The sequence below is a fragment of the Staurois parvus genome, unplaced genomic scaffold, assembly GCF_062004578.1.
Source record: "Staurois parvus isolate SC_StPar_1 unplaced genomic scaffold, SC_StPar_1.0 ptg001286l, whole genome shotgun sequence".
In the NCBI taxonomy this organism is placed as follows: Eukaryota; Metazoa; Chordata; class Amphibia; order Anura; family Ranidae; genus Staurois; species Staurois parvus.
The window spans coordinates 158,670-179,222 of NW_028319082.1; the positions used below are offsets into that span (position 1 = coordinate 158,670).

The 20,553-nt window shown below is 43.7% G+C and overlaps 1 protein-coding gene across 1 annotated transcript in view; it reads right to left on the reverse strand.

The window, feature by feature from the left end:
* The window catches only part of LOC149437496 (uncharacterized), a 202,166-nt gene that overhangs the window by 35,517 nt on the left and 146,096 nt on the right, over positions 1 to 20,553 (reverse strand). The window contains exons 43-48 of the mRNA XM_089660890.1: positions 18,080 to 18,233; positions 14,358 to 14,430; positions 13,421 to 13,453; positions 8,310 to 8,414; positions 4,176 to 4,390; positions 1,439 to 1,593 (exon numbers count right to left, since the gene is read on the reverse strand). Coding sequence (XP_089517016.1) covers positions 1,439 to 1,593; positions 4,176 to 4,390; positions 8,310 to 8,414; positions 13,421 to 13,453; positions 14,358 to 14,430; positions 18,080 to 18,233 — 735 coding nt within the window. The remainder of the gene's footprint in view (positions 1 to 1,438; positions 1,594 to 4,175; positions 4,391 to 8,309; positions 8,415 to 13,420; positions 13,454 to 14,357; positions 14,431 to 18,079; positions 18,234 to 20,553) is intronic.

A 20,553-nucleotide genomic window follows, 5' to 3' on the forward strand; every position in this document is an offset into this window, starting at 1 on the left:
TTTCTATTCTATTGTATTTTTCTATTCTATTATATCCCATTCCATTTTAATTTATTCAGTTTTATTCTATTTTTTTTCTAATCTATTTATTCTTTTCTATTCTATTCTATTTTATTCAGTTCTATTGCTTTATTTTATTGTGTTTCATTCTAGTCTATTCTTTTATTTTCTATTCTAGTCTATTTTTTTCCCCACAAAAAGTTTTGTTTAGGAAAGCTGTGTGCTGGGTGAGAAGTAGGAGCCGGAAATGTTTATAGTAGGCCATTGTAGACCACAATAGAAGGTGGTGTATATTCGAGCTTGGAGTTGCAGTTAACAACCGGTCAGTGGTCTCCGAATGCTGAAAGAGAGGAAGGAGAGAAAAGAGAAAAAAAAAAGGGGAGGGGAGGTAGGGGGAAGAGGGAAGGGACAGAGGGGAGGAGACTGTCTCTTACTCCCCCCATGACATGTGGGAGTGTTGTATGGCCCTTCCTTGGGAGGGTATAGGCGTTGGGAAGATTTCAGTGTAGATTTACATTCTTGAGACCGGAATCGCTCCTCCACCTTAGATCGATTCAGGGTAGGGTAGGTTTGGGGTACAGTCGTCAGGTGGATAAGTGGGGGGGAGATTGGCAGGCGGAAAAATACCGCGGCTGTCTGAAAGCGAGTCCACCAGGCCCATTTAATTGAACATTTCTTAGGGGAGTCTCGAGCTACGCAAACCAGTTCCTCCATCTCGGCTATTGTCTGGAGTCTAGTGAGCCATTCCTTCATTGAGGGGCGTGGGGGGAACCCCAATGGATCGAAACACTTCAAGGACTTGAAAAAGGCTGTACCTATTCTACAGTATTCTTTTCTACGCTATTGACTATTATTTTATTCTATTCTATTCTGTTCTCTTCTTTTATTTTCTATTCTCTTGTATTCTGTTCTATTCCAGACTATTCTATTTTAAAAATCAGCCTAAGTACGAATCATCATCTTATTTCACTTTTATACCTTACTGTATTTATTGCAATATGCTTCCATTTTGGATTCAAATTCATTTTCAAATTCGGATAATTTGTCTCATTATAATCTATTTTGGATTTGTTGCTAATATGATGCGAAAATTCGGATACATCCGAATTTCTGAATAATGAAAATTTCATCTGAATAATGAATCGCACATGTCTATGGCTTACACCCATGTGTCCTCAGAGAGGTGAGCTCAGTTATATCTAAGGTTTTGTTTCTAGTTTATGAAGACCTGGCACAAGGCCGATGCGGTGTCTATATATAAGAAGGGATTCAGGTCTTCAGCCAGTAAGGACAGAACTTTCATTTAAATTTCTACTGTAGGGAAGATACTTGAAGGTTTGCTGTAGGACCTCATCCAAGGGTTTGTGATGGAATCCAATATCATAACTGATGGCCAGCTTGGATTCCTGAAAGACCGACATTATGTAATAATAATTACCCGAGTACTGGATAGAGGGTCACATTAAGTCTGACATCCATAGACAGCGGGTAAGAGCAGGAAACATTCATGACAGCGTCATTGGCTATTCGGATCGGATCCATTTGGGCAAAAATATTCAGCTGATTTGTGTATGTGATATGGGTCGTATTTATCTGTAGAGAGAGGAAGCACATAAGTCATTAGACGAGGTCAGAAAACTCCCCACCATACAGTGATCTGCACAAATAGCAGACGGTATTATCGTCAGTATATTCCTTGACAACGCAAAAAGGAAGTCTCCAGCTTTGTTAAAAATAATCAGATAAATATGAACATCTCATCAAAAGATAACATAAAAAACTACTTTTGCTGTAATACTCAGCTTCACTCCAGAGATTTCTCCAGCAGTACTTTTTACCAATAGGTGTCCTCAGTCTGATGGTCAGCATTATTCAACCCATTTCCACTGAGCCTAGGTCATCCTGGACCCGACACCCCCCCCCCCCCTTCCCCCATCCTGTGACTGTACAGCAAAAGGAGAAGCAGAGGACTGGTGAACTCTTCTTTTTGTCACTCTGCTCTCTCCTCCTATCAACAGGTCCCTTGCCCGCACATACTACTACAGCACATGAACTAACTGGCTCCATGTGTTACTTCTTCTCCCAGTCTGAGCTCCGATGACAGGGACTGTAAGAGGTTAAAAGCAAGTCACATTCAGGTACTTCTGCTACTTCCATAAAAAAAATATATATATACAGTACATATATATATATATATATATATATACACATACATACATACATACACACGCACACATACATACAGTATATATACACTGTATTGCCAAAATTATTGGACTAGCCCTCCAAATCATGTGATTCAGGTGTTCCAATCCCCTCCCAATCATGTGATTCAGGTGTTCCAATCCCCCCCATGGACACAGGTGTATACAATCAAGCCCCTAGGCATGCAGACGGCTTCTACAAACATTGATGAAAGAATGGGTCGCTCTCAGGAGCTCAGTGACTCCAAGCGTGGTCCCGTGATAGGTGGCCACCTGGGCAATAAGTCCATCCGTGACAATTCCTGGCTACTAAATATTCCACGCTCAACTGTTAGTGGGATTATAACAAAGTGGGAGCAACTGGGAACAACAGCCACTCAGCCACCAAGTGGTAGGCCACGTCACATGACAGGGCGGGGTCAGCGCATGCTGAAGCGCACAGTGCGCAGAAGTCTCCAACTGTCTGCAGAGCCAATAGCTAAAGACCTCCAAACTTGGTGTGGCCTTCAGATGAGCCCAACAACAGTGCATAGAGAGCTTCATGGAATGGGTTTCCATGGCCGAGCAGCTGCATCCAAGCCTTCCATCACCAAGTGCAATGCAAAACATTGGATGCCATGGTGTAAAGCACACCGCCACTGGACTCTAGAGTACTGGAGATGTGTTCTCTGGAGTGACCAATCACGCTTCTCTGTCTGGCAATCCGATGGATGTGTCTGTATTTGGGAGTTGCCAGAAGAACGGTACTTGCCTGACTGCATTGTGCCAAGTGTAAAGTTTGGTGGAGGGGGGATTATGGTGTGAAGTTGTTTTTTAGGGGTTGGGCTTGGCCCCCTAGTTCTAGTGAAGGGAACTCCTAAGGTGTCAGCATACCAAGACATTTTGAACAATTTCATGCTCCTAACTTTGTGGGAAGAGTTTGGGGATGGCCCCTTCCTGTTCCAACATGACTGCGCACCAGTGCACAAAGCAATGTCCATAAAAACATGGATGAGCCAGTTTGGGGTGGAGGAACTTGACTGTCCTGCACAGAGTCCTGACCTCAACCCCATAGAACACCTTTGGGATGACTTAGAGCGGAGACTGCGAGCCAGGCCTCCTCCCCCGACATCAGTGCCTGACCTGACAAATGTGCTTCTGGAAGAATGGTCCAACCTTCCCATAGACACCCTCCTAAACCTTGTGGACGGACTTCCCAGAAGAGTTGAAGCTGTTATAGCTGCAAAGGGCGGAGCCAACTCAATATTGAACCCTACGGACTGAGACTGGGAGGCCATTAAAGTTCATATGTGTGTAAAGGCAGGCGGCCCAATACTTTTGGCAATATAGTGTATTGTTAATTTTGTCTTTCATAGCTCCCTGGGGTTCAGCTCCTGTTTATGGGTGTCTCAACTGAATAGCCAGCTGCTAAGGAGGCATCCATACATGTGCCCTCCCAAGTGGGGCTGTGTGCGTCCATTCAAACTCAAAGCACCCAGCAAGACACGCCCCCGCTCATTCCTCCAAGTCAGCTGCATAAACCGATCACACTTTTTCCTTCACTATCTCCTCTACAACCAGGAAGTTCAAGGAACGGTGCAGACTCGGAGGACCTGGTGGAAGTGACAAGGGGGACAAGGTAAGTGTTTCAGGATGGGGGGGTTGTGAATATACCGGGGCATTTTTTTTCATGAATGCTGTGAATGCAGAACACTTAGGCTTTATTACTACTTTAATGTGTTCTGCCGAACCTGTGGAAAAATCCTTGGAGAATGTATTTAAAACATATATAATACAATACAATATATACAATATAGAGGGCAAAACACTCTTCTGGGGATACAGACAACAATGAAGATATGACAAGGGATCTAAGCCTTCTCTGTTCCAATCAAATACTAAATTATAGCATTTTTCTCTATACGTACTTTAATGTATCTGTTTTTACTTCTCTTGTATAACAAACAGTCAGACCGTGTCAGGAGAACTTACCTCAGTATCCGTGTTACAGTCAGAGGTGATCAATGGACGATGAATGGTCATCTGCCATATTCCATCCACAAACTCCCTTACTGCCCAACACTCGGAGTTGGTGCTGTTCAGCCTCACATTGGAGATGTTATAACCATTTACTTCCAACCAACATTTTGGCATTTGTATATTGAACTTTCCTCCAGTACAAGTAAAATTCGGAGATGGTTGGCTTCCTGAAAAAAAAGAGTAAATTCATTCAGCATTTCTGAGATGAGAAGGTGATGGTGATGAGCTTAATGTACATTATACACTATAGGGGTTTTCTATTGTAGCCTAGTGCTGCAGGCTATGGGTTTGCCCACTCACCCCCCCCCCCCAAGTCTAATGGAAACATCGGGTGGGCTGTGGGTAGTTCAGCCATCTCTGCCTCTCCACTCACCCCTCCCCCCAGCCCCACCATCACTACTGTGCAGACAGTGGTGTATTTAGGCCCTAAGCAACACAAAAATTGGCTCAACGATTCTCCCCAGGAGAAACCCTGACACCGACCAATATCCCCCTCCCCTACAAAGAGAGCCTGACATTGACCAACAACACCTCAGCCCTCCAGCCCACCTGAGAGAGCCTTCCACTACCATCGCCCCCGCATACACTGGCCACCCGCCAGCCCCCCTCCCTGAGCGAGAGAGAGAAGACACTCATCTTCACAGCTCCAGACATCACCAGTAACAAGAGTCAGGCTCTGCATACACCATCAAGCAGCCTGCAGCCTCTCTCAGATCCCACCTGGTCCCCATGCTGTGTGTGTCCCTTCTTCCATCTCTTCCAGTGGGCAGCGCTGCCCCCCCTGAAAAATGACGCTGCACCCCTGAAAAATGCCACCCTAGGCAAATGCCTTGTTTGCCTTGTGGTAAATACGCCCCGGTGTGCAGCCACCGGTGCTCTTCTCGACTGAGTGGATGTCTGTAGGCTGAGTATCCCACTCACCAACCCTTCCTTTGGGATCTGTGTAGCAAGAGTGGGCTCAGTGTAATTTCCCACTCACTCTTCTCTCCTCCTCCTCTCCTTACAGAGCAGAACCAGATCCTATCAGAGGGCAGGAGAGGGAGAGTCAATGGCAGAATCAGAGAGGACTCACTATGCAGGTGTTATGGATGATGGAAATTGTAGTTCATAAAGGGGTGCTGGACAATGCTTGTTAATGAAGACAGGCAGGCTGTGGACTGTAACTCTGCATCCAAGAGAAAGAGAGATTCATTGCTTTCTCAGGGAAATATTCTCAGAGCTAGGGCAGTCCAGGGGAATGGATGATGGGGACAGATCTGTTGTGAGGGTCTGTGCTCCATATTTGAGGAACCAGACCCATTAGAATGGAGTTAAGAAGACCTGTTGCTGTCCTGTTCCCCCACATCAGGAAGAGGAGATGGTCCTGCTCCTGAGCTGCTGGAGCTACCTTCAGAGACTGAGTTGAGGGAGAGAGTTGTTGTGTCTTCAGGATCCAAGCTTAGACACTGCGGCCTGTGTCAGGATCCGGGGCCTGATTGATGGAAATCTACTGATTGCTAATCCATTGGGACCAGATTAGCCATCTGCCAGGAAATGGGGAGCTGAACTGCACATCATAAATTCCAGCCACCCACAGTTAGTCCAGACAAAGACTGCCTTACTTAGCAACCTATCTCCTATCATTTAACCTCACGCCTAATGAGATAGTGTACCACCTAAAGGGCCCCACTGAAAGTTTGACGACATCACCTACTAAGATCCAGGTATTTTCCACCACCTTCCCCACATTAGCAAAACATATGCTCACTCAGTACTAAGGTTGTATGCCCAAGGTGTACACCAGGACCCTTTCTGTTCCTCTGAACTTATTGATATTGCTTGGAGACTCTGGTTATCAAATTAAGATTCATGTTAACATTGCTATAGATTGTTTAAGTGCAAATTAATGATTTTTTGCCCATTTTCTATCATCGTGCATGATTTAATTGCTATGTATTTACATGTTTGTTGATTTACACTGCATTGCATTGAATTACCTTAATACATTCAATTGATTTACTGCCAAGCTGTTGGTGGCCTTGTTCCTGTGTATTACTAGAGTGGTAGCCTGCTAACCCTCAAGTCCACATGTATAAATGACTTTAGTATATGTCAAAGTGTGTCAGTGGGGACCGAGCACTTAAGAGAGTTGTGACAGAACAGAGGACCCATCATAACCAGCGGCTCCTGCAGGGTAAGAGCTAAACTATACACTGAGTGCTACACTCTGGAGAAAGTCAGAGAGTTAAAGCCAAATTAAACTTCCAGTTTACATACAATACATTGACTTTTGGTGGTCAATGTGCCCACCCACCTTACATTGGTGGTCAATCTGCCCACCAACCCCCTTATATTGGTGGTCAATGCAGTGACTTCTTACATTGGTGGTCAGTATAGTCCCCACTTTCATTAGTGGTCAGTGTAATACCTCTTTACATTGGAAGTTATTGCAGTGCCCTTTTACATTGATAGTCAGTGTAGTGCCCCCCTTAGATTGATGGTCAGTGTAGTGCCCCCTTACATTGGTGGTCAGTGTAGTGCCCCCTGTCATTGGAGGTCAGTATAGTGCCCCCCTAACATTGATGGTCAGTGTAGTGCCCCCCTTAATTTGATGGTCAGTGTAGTGCCCCCCTTACATAGATGGTCAGTCTAGTGCCCCCCTTACATAGATGGTCAGTCTAGTGCCCCCCTAACATAGATGGTCAGTCTAGTGCCCCCCTTACATTGATGGTCAGTCTCGTGCCCTCCTTACATTGATGGTCAGTGCAGTGACCGCTTACATTGATGGTCAGTGTAGTGCCTCCTTACATTGATGGTCAGTGTAGTGCCCCCCTTACATAGATGGTCAGTCTAGTGCCCCCCTTACATAGATGGTCAGTCTAGTGCCCCCCTTACATAGATGGTCAGTCTAGTGCCCCCCTTACATTGATGGTCAGTCTCGTGCCCTCCTTACATTGATGGTCAGTGCAGTGCCCCTTACATTGATGGTCAGTGTAGTGCCCCCTTACATTGGTGGTTAGTGTAGTGCCTCCTTACATTGGTGGTAAGTGTAGTGCCCCCTTACATTGATGGTCAGTGTAGTGCCCCCTTACATTGGTGGTTAGCGTAGTGCCTCCTTACATTGGTGGTCAGTGTAGTGCCCCCTTACATTGATGGTCAGTGTAGTGTCCCCTTACATTGATGGTCAGTGTAGTGCCCCCTTACATTGATGGTCAGTGTAGTGTCCCCTTACATTGGTGGTCAGTGTAGTGCCCCCTTACATTGGTGGTTAGTGTAGTGCCTCCTTACATTGGTGGTAAGTGTAGTGCCCCCTTACATTGATGGTCAGTGTAGTGTCCCCTTACATTGATGGACAGTGTAGTGTCCCCTTACATTGGTGGTCAGTGTAGTGCCCCCTTACATTGGTGGTCAGTGTAGTGCCCCCTTACATTGATGGTCAGTGTAGTGCCCCCTTACATTGATGGTCAGTGTAGTGTCCCCTTACATTGGTGGTCAGTGTAGTGCCCCCCTTACATTGGTGGTCAGTGTAGTGTCCCCTTACATTGGTGGTCAGTGTAGTGTCCCCTTACATTGATGGTCAGTGTAGTGCCCCCTTACATTGATGGTCTGTGTAGTGCCCCTTACATTGATGGTCATTGTAGTGCTCTCTTTACATTGGTGGTTAGTGTAGTGCCCCCTTACATTGATGGTCTGTGTAGTGCCCCTTACATTGATGGTCATTGTAGTGCTCTCTTTACATTGGTGGTTAGTGTAGTGCCCCCTTACACTGATGGTCATTGTGGTGTTCCCTTACATTGATGGTCAGTGTATTTCCCCCCTTACATTGATGGTCAGTGTAGTGCCCCCTTACATTGGTGGTCAGTTTATTGCCCCCTTACATTGGTAGTCAGTGTAGTACCCCCTTACACTGATGGTCAGTGTAGTGCCCCCTTACATTGGTGGTCAGTTTATTGCCCCCTTACATTGGTAGTCAGTGTAGTACCCCCTTACACTGATGGTCATTGTGGTGTTCCCTTACACTGATATATGATGTTTATAGAAAAATGCAATATTTAGTTTTAAATGTCACAAGACCTATGCTGACCATTATATTATATCATACCATACCTGAGTCTGTATAGAGAGTTGTATTGCACAGGCAGGCAGTACTATAGCCACAATACTCATCAGCAGCAACACAGGAACCACTTTCACAGGGTACAGACACAGCCACTGGAGAGACAGAAAAACATTAAAGTCCATTCTTCTGGATATCTCACACAATATTCACATTGACTGTAGGCTGAAATCATTGTGTTGTGTTCACTATAGACGTTCAAGTGTTTGTAAGCTCTGATAATACACCTTAACAATCATGGACTCACAGGGGTCTTAGTGGTGACCTCGCACATTCTCCAGAAGGCCCGTGTGGCCTCCCAGTCACGTTAGGTTTTATACTTTAACCCGGGGAAAAGCACTTTCCTCGTCACCCTGTGAAGGCAATTCAGTAAAGATCCAAGCTGGCCAGGAAGGGGCATGTACAGGCCTATACTGGGCATTGTAAGTTTCCAGTTTCACCAACACAGGGTGACAGCAGGACACTCTCTGCTCAGTCTCCCCGGCCAACCCAGTACTGCCCCTCCCCACCCTGCTCAGCCATGCATGCGCACACAAGGTGAGGGCAGGCAGGCCACAGACAGGTGAAAGCGGTGGGCTTGTATGTAAATCTGGAAGTCAGAGGGCCCATCCACCCCAGGTGAGTCCCAGGCCAGGCCCAACGAGTTTTTTCTTTTACATACAGGCCCACCTCTTTCACCCTGCAGCAGGGGAGAGAGAAGAGAGACAATGAAAGAGCCACCATACAGTCACAGGGCATCCTTGTGTAAGTAGTACTGGCGCTCGGTGGGAGTATCTTCGCTTCAGTGGAAGTGGTGGGTGATAGCGTGGGAGCCCCAGGTCAACTTTTACATCGGGGCTCATAAGCTTCAAGCTACTCCTTTGCTAACCTTGTACAATTTGCTCCCTTTTTGTTTTGTTTTTTAAATATATGGGATACATGGAGCAATAAAATGCTTTAAATGGGTCCTGATGCCCAAGGCCAGTAGGAGGGTCTCCAAGTCATGCGGCTCTGTGATGTGGCTGCACAGTGCTGATGTCCCCAGGAGCCCATCCTACCTCCTAATCATTGGTAAGTGACCATGAGCTGTCGGTGACAGTCACAGTTCTGGGGGTGCATGTAAAGTGTCCTCTACCACCGTTTGAAGGCAACATATTTATATATCAGACATTAATGGATTTTTACTGCCTTGATAACCACTTCCTGACCGTCCTATAGCAGATATTCTGCTATAGGGTGCCACAGGTGCACAAAATCACGTATATATACGTGATTTTGCATTCCCGGGTAGAGGGCGTGCGTGAGGCGCTTGCGCGCATCATACCTGCATCACCATTTGTGGCTGCAGCTGTCAATCACTGGGTCCCGAACGGTGATTACTCGCCGGTGCCCAGTGATTGTTGAGGATCTCCAACGGGGAGGAAAGCTGTATGTAAACAATACAGTTCTCCTACCTGCCAGCTTGTGCACATTGCTTTGGATGACTGTGCACAGCTATCCAAAGCAGTGTGGCTACAGTGAAGCACCAACACACAGCACATAGTAAAACAGGACACAGTTAACCCTTTGATTGGCCCTCATGTTAACACCTTTCTACCCTGTGCTATTAGTACAGTGTCAGTGATTTTTTTTTAGTACTGATCACTGTATTGGTGTGACTGGGGATGTCAGTGACACCAAGTCAGTTCCCCCCCAGTGTCAATGCCCACAGTCCCGCTATAAGTCGCTGATTGCCACCATTACTAGTAAAAATTAAAAAAAAAATAATTCCAGTATATATTCCGCCATTTGAAAAAGCTATAATTTTCACATAAACCAATTAATTTACGCATATTGTTATTTTTTTTTTAGCAAAGACATGGAGCAAAATACATTGTGGCCTAAATTTAATTTTTAAAAGTTTTTTACTGGACACGTTTAATAGCAAAAAAAATAGTTTTTTTTCTCAAAATTGTCAGCCTTTTTTTTTCATACCGCAAAAAAATAAAAAAGATGAACACCACCAAAAGCAAGCTCAATTTGTAGGGGAAGTGGACGTAAATTTCATTTGGGTGCAGCGTTGCATGACCGCGTAATTGTCAGTTAAAGTATTGCAGCGCCATAACGCAAAAAATGGCCTGGTCAGGAGGGGGGGGGGGGGGAATCCTCTGGAGGGCGAGGGGTTGAAAGAGCCATTTCGCCTGTTGGGTGTCGTCTTGGAATGTCAGTAAAACAAGATTATACAACAGAAAACATTGCATACCAGAATCCTGATCCCAGAAAGGAGTTCACACATACCCCCTAGTGGTGGGGCATGGAGATGAGAAAGCCTCAGCCCAGATTTCCTGGTGATGTGGAGATGAAATGACGGATTGCATGGCTTGCAGCAAAAAAGGAAGGAACCAGATGTGGACTGGAATGTTGACCTGGGTCAAGGCATTCTGATCGCAGTGTGCCACTGCCCCTAGTGGAAGATAGCAACATCCTTCCTGGAGGACGGCCGGGGTAATACCATACAGGTACCTCAGTTCACGAACGCCTTGGTTAATGTAATTTTCGGTTTACGAATGAAAATCCATTGAAAATAATGCCTACAAATTTTTTATAAATTTTTTTCACAATAGGAAGTGTATGTCGGTGCTGATTTTTAAATGCAATTGGCAGCTTTTTTTTCCCCTTCACTATAGCTTACAGAATTAGCTGTCACTTTCCCCGGAGCTAAAGGAAACTGTTTCTTTTATCTCGGGAAAGAAACTAAAAGGAAACTTTGTTTCTTTTAGCTGGGGGAAAGTGACAGTTTATTCTCCGAGCTATAGTGAAGAGAAAAAAAAAGCGGTAGGTACATTTAAAAACTGACACTGGCCTACAGTGGGGCAAAAAAGTATTTAGTCACCACCAATTGTGCAAGTTCTCCCACTTACAAAGATGAGAGAGGCCTGTAATTGGCATCATAGGTAGACCTCAACTATGAGAGACAAAATGAGAAAACAAATCCAGACAATCACATTGGCTGATCTGGAAAGAATTTATTTGAAAATTATGGTGGAAAATAAGTATTTGGTCACCTACAAACAAGCAAGATTTCTGGCTCTCACAGACCTGTACCTTCTTCTATAAGAGGCTCCTCTGTCCTGCACTCATTACCTGTATCAATGGCACCTGTTTGAACTTGTTATCAGTATAAAAGACACCTGTCCACAACCTCAAACAGTCACACTCCAAACTCCACTATGGTGAAGACCAAAGAGCTGTCGAAGGACACCAGAAACAAAATTGTAGACCTGCACCAGGCTGGGAAGACTGAATCTGCAATAGGCAAGCAGCTTGGTGTGAACAAATCAACTGTGGGAGCAATAATTAGAAAATGGAAGACATACAAGACCACTGATAATCTCCCTCCATCTGGGGCTCCACGCAAGATCTCACCCCGTGGGGTCAAAATGATCACAAGAACGGTGAGAAAAAATCCCAGGACCACACGGGGGGACCTAGTGAATGACCTGCAGAGAGCTGGGACCAACGTAACAAAGGCTACCATCAGTAACACACTACGCCGCCAGGGACTCAGATCCTGCAGTGCCAGACGTGTCCCCCTGCTTAAGCCAGTACATGTCCGGGGCCCGTCTGAAGTTTGCTAGAGAGCATTTGGATGATCCAGAAGAGGATTGGGAGAATGTCATATGGTCAGATGAAACCAAAATAGAACTGCTTGGTAGAAACACAACTCGTCGTGTTTGGAGGAGAGAGAATGCTGAGTTGCATCCAAAGAACACCATACCTACTGTGAAGCATGGGGGTGGCAACATCATGCTTTGGGGCTGTTTCTCCGCAAAGGGACCAGGACGACTGATCCATGTACAGGACAGAATGAATGGGGCCATGTATCGTGAGATTTTGAGTGCAAACCTCCTTCCATCAGCAAGGGCATTGAAGATGAAACGTGGCTGGGTCTTCCAACATGACAATGATCCCAAACATACCACCCGGGCAACGAAGGAGTGGCTTTGTAAGAAGCATTTCAAGGTCCTGGAGTGGCCTAGCCAGTCTCCAGATCTCAACCCCATAGAAAACCTTTGGAGGGAGTTGAAAGTCCGTGTTGCCCAGCGACAGCCCCAAAACATCACTGCTCTAGAGGAGATCTGCATGGAGGATGGGCCAACATACCAGCAACAGTGTGTGCCAACCTTGTGAAGACTTACAGGAAACGTCTGACCTCTGTCATTGCCAACAAAGGATCTATAACAAAGTATTGACATGAACTTTTCATATTCACCAAATACTTATTTTCCACCATAATTTGCAAATCAATTCTTTCCAGATCAGCCAATGTGATTGTCTGGATTTGTTTCCTCATTTTGTCTCTCATAGTTGAGGTCTCCCTATGATGCCAATTACAGGCCTCTCTCATCTTTGTAAGTGGGAGAACTTGCACAATTGGTGGTGACTAAATACTTTTTTGCCCCACTGTATAGTGACAGCGATTTTTATTGTACTTTTTCTGACCTCCGCAATGGATTCATTGGTTTTCAGTGCATTCCTACGGGAAACTATGTTTTGGTTTACAAATTTTTCATAATACGAATCGTCCTGGAGGACGCATTAAATTCGTAAACCGAGGTACACCTGTACTTTAATGTGATTAGGGAGGACAGCCCCTATTGGAGAGAGGACTACACAGGGCGGGCAGAAGGTGTTTGTGTGGGTTGTGTCTGTGAGTGCTTTATAATGTGAGGGCCAACGATGAACAGCTTTTCTTTCTATCCAGAGCCCAGCCAACATTCTTAACTTTGAGGACAAACTTGCATAATGTATAATTTTTGCTCTTTTATTTCTATATCTTCTATAATATTCTTTTAGATTTCTGTGTTAGTATTCTACTTTCTTTGTAAATAAATGCAAACTTTGCTTCTTTTACTCGCTGTGTTTATTTTTACAGCTAATATTGTTATTATATTATCACCATTAATATTATCAGAGCTTTGATAGACTAGCTAATTACAGAAACATACAAGATAACACATATAATGTTGAGGTCCACTCACCCTGCCCCCACGTATAAGGGCATTGTTGCTGTAAATGGGTTGAACATTTTAAGCTATGCCAATTTAAACCATTAAAATTCTCAATGTAAGAGTTTACTTACTGCTGGCAGAACTGTTTCCGAAATCGTAAAAACCTGGAAATGAAAAAAAACATATCTGATCATTGGAGACCTCAACTGGATGGATACTCATTCCTCTGGATATATCGTATGACACCGCAGTCACGCCATTACTAGTATAAAAAAAAAATTCCAGTATATATACCGCCATTTGTAAACCAATTAATTTACACATATTGGGATTTGTTTTTTTTAGTAAAGACATGGAGCAGAATACATTTTGGCCTAAATTTATGACAACATTTTATTTAAAAAAAAATTTTTTACTGGACATGTTTTATAGCAAAAAGTCAAAAATATACTTTTTTTTATTCAAAATTGTCAGTCTTTTTTTTGTTCATAGCGCAGAAAATAAAAAAATGCACAGGTGATCAATTACTGCCAAAAGAAAGCTCTATTTGTGGGAAAAAAGGACGTAAATTGCATTTGGGTGCAGCGTTGCATGACTGCGCAATTGTCAGTTAAAGCATCACAGCGCCATATTGCAAAAAAGGCCTGGTCAGGAAGGGGGGGGGGGATCCTCAAGAGGTTAAAGGATTTGTAAGCTCTGACACTAATCCACAACAATCAAGAATTTGCTTTTTTTTTTGGTATGTTAATTATCCGGGATGCACCAAGCAATAAAGACAATTTTTATTAGAACAGGGAAAGGTTAGAACCTCTGCAGGTTTTTATTGCTTTGTCCCCTCTGGGGTGTTTCTCCTTATTTCCTGGTCAGGTGACAGGGGTCAGACAGAACAGGAAGTGAGGGAAAATCTCCCCCAAAGGGAACAAAGACAGCAGTTATTATTTGACAGAAGCTTTAACCCTTTTGCTACATTATAAAAAAAACAGAACAAAAAACGTTTTGTCTGGAGTTGGGCTTTAATATATGTGATTGAAGGAACGCGTATAATTAATGTAACAAAAAATGACTTACCTGCACCCAGAAAGGAATTAGTATTTCCGGCAATTGGTTGGATAAAATCTGATATGGATCGAGAGCCGCAGGTCTGTAAGGAAATGAAAGTAATTCAACAGAAATTTCCAGACAAGTGAAATCGATGAAGGATGCAAACTGTATGTAGTAGGTTTGCACTGATACTAGGGCCAATCAACAGGCTCTGAGGAAGAGGCGCAGCCTCGAAACCCGTCTACAGTCCCCCACCAGACACCTTTCAGGGAGATTGGACCATGCTGTTATTTCTTTGATGTGCATTTGATTTGATTTTCTTTGTGAGTATATTACTTTTTTATCGAATAAATGTGTTTTTTAGAAGATAATGCACTAGGCCTGTGTGCCCTCTGTTTGTTTCAAGCCACCTGTGAAAGTTCCCAGGAGACTGTGGGAAAGAGGATGGGGCCGAGCTTCCGGCTCACTTTGCTGCTGCGAACAGAGCCGGAAGTGGGAGAGTGTACCTGTCAAAACCCTTCCCCCCCAAAAGGTGCCAAATATGGCAGTGGAGGGGGGAGGAGGCAAATAAGTGGAACTCCACTTTAACCACCTCGGCTCTCACACCTGTTCACCCCTTTTGGACCTGAGCAATTACTACATTTCTGCTATGGACCTGCTTATTTGAAGATAACATAATACATATATTGTTTTTTTAATTACAACCAAGGCTTTCTTTTTGTGAATATTGTAAAAAAGGAAACAAAAAAAAATTCACAATCCTTAGACGATTAAATGTAGCAAAACTAAAACAAACTTGCTTTCTCTTTTTAAGCAGTGCTAGTTTAACAATAAATAGTGTTACCGCACATAAAAAGTCTGCATTTGATTCTGTAATTTGTCCTGTTGAAAATGACACTAAAATTATGATTCTGGTAAAAAGCTTCCAAAAGTTATTTACAAATGAAATACATTGTTTTTTTTCAATTTTGCCGCTTTTTTTCAGTGTAAAACACGTTAATGTATGTTAAAGGTGTAAAAATATTAACGAGCAAAACAAAAAAAAGTTTTTATTATTAATGGTTTATAAAATAGAAATGAACAAAAATAATCAGCAGGGAAATAATAATTAATAATTAAATGGAGAAGGAGCATAAGGAGTTAATTAGTGCCGATTACAGTAAATTAAGGGTTAATAAAGGGGTTAAACAGAGGAACATTTAATTTAAAAAAACAAAAAACATTTTTTTTTTACTAGACAGGTTGCTATTATCTGACTTCACCAGCAGATGGAAGTTCATCCCTTTGATCTGTAGCTGAATAAATAGAAAGATACAAATGAAACATTGTTTCTTTTTTATCTTTCTGTTTTAGCAGCTGAGCAGTTATTGATAAACATTGTCAGGCTGTAGGGATCTGTTTACACTTCAGCTGTCAGCAGGGGAACCCCGCTGTTAACCAAATGCCTCACCTGTTGTTAAGGACATGGCGACCCCATTCCTTAACAACCTGTAACAATTTTTTTTGTTTGCTGACAATGGAAAGAACTGAGCCTGAAGGTGTCGATTTCAGATATCGAAGCATTTACACAAGTACAGATACTCATGCAAATGCTTAGTATCGGCACTGATACCGATATCGGTGCAATCCTAGTATATAGAAAGGTGCAGTCTATATTCTCTACTGTAGGTGGCACTCAACTGGAGCAGTACTGCAGCTGGAGAGGAAGTCAAGAGAACCCGTGTTTCTCTATGGTTTCCTCAGTCCCCGGAGCAGCAGCTTAGTTGGCTACGCTGTATCAAGGTGATCCTGGGGGCCATATTAGGTTCAGGAGAGTCTTTGTAAGTCCCTGTCCCTATGGCTAAACTTCTGCAAGCTTCCTCTTGGGTTGGACCAGCCACACCGTACTCCACCTCCCTCGGTAGGCGGTGTCTTCAGCTCAGGTCTACTACCACTGACTGTTCTCTGCATTGGTTGTGAGTTCCTGGATGGGTTTTCTCCCCAGATGTTCTGCAGGTTCTACAATACACTGGTCTCTGCATTTTGAGCCTCAGTGTCATTACCATGCTTATCCCAACCCACATGTATCCAAGAATCATGTGGGTTGGAATGTATCCACAGCTATAATAAAGTCACAACAATCACTTCACATTCCTTTATCTGTGTTATCCCCACAATGGAAACAGTGGAGGATGCGGGCGCACCAGGTTCTTTCATCTCTCCAATGGTGAAACTTCTCTGGAATATATTGCATTTTCACCTTCACATTGGTTTTTAGTCTCTCTGACCCATATTTCCCAATCACCTATTTATTCTACATTGTATAAAGACAGCATGGCATCATCCATTGCCTTTTTTAGAGATGAAATTGGGTTTGGGCCGAACCCAAGCTCATCCTTAGTCTATGTTATGGCTGCAGCAGATGGGCTAGAACTGGTAATGGTGGTGGTGGTGGTGGTGGTATATTAATAACAGAGACCAGCATATGATTAAATTCATAATTTGTGTGTGGAGTTGGCCATCAACTTTCATGTTCATCATGCACACTACGCACAGCAATGATCTGCCTGCTTGGTTTGCAAACACAGCAGAAGATCAGGTCAGGAAGCTGGTATCTTTAGGCTTGGTGGTGTGTATTTTTTCAGTCCATAAACACCTCCAAGCATCTTAATAAGGCTGTGCAATGATCAGCAAGCCAACTGTGGACATTGGGGCAGCACAGTGGCTTGATGACTAGCAGTCTTGCCTTGTAGCACTGGGGACCTCAATCTGAATCCCAGCTAGGATACTATTTGCATGGCGTTTGCATGTTCTGCTTGTGTTTGTTTCATCCAATGACATGTTGGTAGAACAACTGACTCCTGTCTAAATTATTCCTGGTTGGTGTGCATGCATGTGAGTTAGGATTGTAAGCCCCTTGAGGGCAGAGACTGATGTGAATGCACAGTATGGAAAGCACAGCATAAATTGTTGGAACCAGGTAGCTGAGATCTGAAGTCTGGTTATCAGAGGAAGCAGGGATTGTTATACATACTTCATTTCATACATACTTTAAAATAAATGCTTTTCTAACACCCAAACCTGGCACCCTTACACTAGTGGAAGAGCATCCAGAGCAAGAAAATGCCTGGGGCTTTGAGGGTCCCTTGGGCAAGCGCGCCAATTGAGCAGCTGGCTGCCAGTATGGCAAAACAATCCCCGACTGCTTCTTTAGGCACAGAAATCACAGAACATCCTCTATGTGTACGTTGTGCACTCAACTGGAGCAGTACTGCAGCTGGAGAGGAAGTCAAGAGAACCCGTGTATCTCTATGGTTTCCTCAGTCCCCAGAGCAGCGTCTTGGTTGGCTACGTTGTATCAAGGTGATCCTGGTGGCCATGTTAGGTTCAGCAGAGTCTTTTTAAGTCCCTGCCCCTATGGCTGAACTTCTGCAAGCTCCCTCTTGGGTTGGACTGGCCACACCGTACTCCACCTCCCTCAACAGGTGCTGTCTTCAGCTCAGGTCTACTACCACTGACTCTTCTCTGCATTGGCTGTGAGTTCCTGGATGGGTTTCCTCCCCAGATGTTCTGCAAGTTCTACAATACACTGGTCTCTGCATTTTGGGCCTCAGTGTCATTACCATGTTGCAAAATGCCTGGGGCTTTAAGGGCCCCTTGGGCAAGTGGGCCAATTGAGCAGCTGGCTGCCAGTATGGAAAAACAATCCCTGACTGCTTCTTTAGGCACAGAAATCACAGAACATCCTCTATGTGTACGTTGAGTCTTACCACGGTGCAATCAGTGCAGAGTCTAAGGTCAGCAAAGAGATAGATGGTGTTAGAACTGGTGATCTTGAAGACTTTCATAGCAAACCGAGCTTCAATGCCGATTCCATTGTTAGCCACTGTTAGCTGGTAAGTAGATATTTGGCTAGATGGGCACCTGGATACAGAAACCTTTCATCAGCTTTCTGTTATTGTAATCTAAAGATTAGAACACAATACTGGCACATACTAATAGAGCTGATCAATATATGGGGTATATATATATATATATATTTTTTTTTTTTAAGTTTTTATTTCGCTCTTCAGCAAGGCACATGGTACACAACAACCAAACATGATCTATTAAGCAGGCGGAACAATAACAATCCCAAGGTACACAAAAATTAGAATAATGAAAAATGCAAAACTGCAATGAAACAGATCCTGCCCCCCCATGTGAATGAATATGGGAGGTACCCCTACTCATTCACCAAAAAAGTGAGTAAAAACACAACAGTTTGACAAGTCCTTTATTAACAAACAAACAAAAAAAAAAAAAAAAATTAACGTCCCCTGACGTTAGCTTCAATGTCAATCACAAACATCAGAAAAAAAAAGCTCCAAGCGAAGGCTTCCACCATCTGACAGCTCCACCATCTGACAGTTCCTAAATTCCCAAGGGGTGGGGCCAACAGATGGAGTACCCCATACTCATTGACATTGGGGGGCTGAAATCTTGGGGCCCCCTTGTTAAAGTGGGCTTCCAGATGCTGATAAGCCCCTGCCCACAGACCCCCGCAACCACATCCCAGGGTTGTGGGGAAGAGGCCCTTGTTCCCATCAACATGAGGACAAGATGCTTTGGGGGGGTGCAACCCTGTCTCGAAGCACACACCCCATGTTGAGGGCATGTGGCCTGGTATGGTTCAGGAGGAGGGGTGTGCTCGCTAATCCACTCCCTTCCCTGACCTGCCAGGCTGAATGGTTGGATAAGGGTCTGGTATGGATTTTGAGGGGGATCCCAAGCTATTTTTTTTTTCAATTTTGTAATGGGGTTTCCCTTAAAATCCACACCAGACCCGAAGAGACTGGTATGGATGGGGGGGAAATCAATCAAGGACCCCTATGTATTATCAAAATTATCAACCAAGAACCCCCAGGCACAATTCAGGTTGGTGAAGAGGACCTCAAAGGAACCAACATCCCAACAGGGGAGAAGGGAGGGACATCAAGAGAAGCCCCAGACAGGAACATACAGAGGGTGCGGGGGGGGGGGGGGAGGAGAAGAAAGCAACAAAAAAAAGGAGAAGAGAAATGTAGGAGAGGGTATTTATAATCTTAGCTCAGCCTCCCTATCTAAGGAAGAAATAGAGAGTATTGGATCTAGATCTAAAATGTTCCCCAAGAACTGGTCTAAACAAGTTTAATACCTATATTGATGTGAACAAATTTATTAGGAAGTTGAATGTCAAAAGACATTTTGTCTCATTGCCGGGTTGCCGGGTCCTACAACTAAGCCTGATGCTTTGGGATTTGCACATAGTGGTCTGATTATTAATCGATCGGGAGCATTCGGCCATAACACAGAGGTTTTTAAACAGACGGTAGATACAGATCTTAGGGAATGGAGAGATAAGAAATATAAAGATGCTGCTTACATTACCAAAGGTATAGAAGATTTGGAAAATAAGAAAGGGGTCATTATAAGACCAGCTGATAAAGGGGGGAGGGGTGCTCCTATTGGATAGACAAGACTTTGAAGATGAAATGCACAAAATTTTGAATGAGACATCGACGTATGAGATTTTGAAGAGTAACCCCACTAAAAGTTTTAAAAAAGAATGAAGCACTTTGGTCAAAGAAGATGATAAGAATAGGATACTAGATAATAAAGAAGAGAGGCATTTAGTATCTTCCAGTTGTAAGGTGCCTACTTTTTATTTTTTACCCAAGATTCATAAATGGTTGACTAAACCCCTCTAGTAGGCCGATTGTAAACGGGAGAGACTCGGTGCATGCAAGGGTTGGAGAATTATGTAGATCATTATCTCCAACCAATAGTAACTCAAATGCCTGCCTACATAAAGGATAGCCAAGATGTGATTGATATAGTGGAGAACATTGAGCTGGGTGAGAATATGATTTTATCCACTCTAGATGTTAATTCCCTCTACACAAACATTCAACTTGAAGATGGAATTAATGCGGTCAAATGGGCCTTAAGCTCTTTTACTGATCTACACAGGAAGCAAAGGAAATGTATCATACAAATGTAGAGGAATTATTTCTGGTATGGAGGACAATTTTACATTCAAATAAGGGGAGTTGCCATGGGAGCAAAATTGGCTCTCAGCTTGGCTAACCTATTTATGTCCAAATGGGAACAAGAAGTCATCTTTGGTAGAATTTGGGATGGACGAAAGAATTGGAAAAGATTTATTGATGATATCCTGGTTATATGGGAAGGAAGTATGGATTCCTTATTATAGTTTTTCACA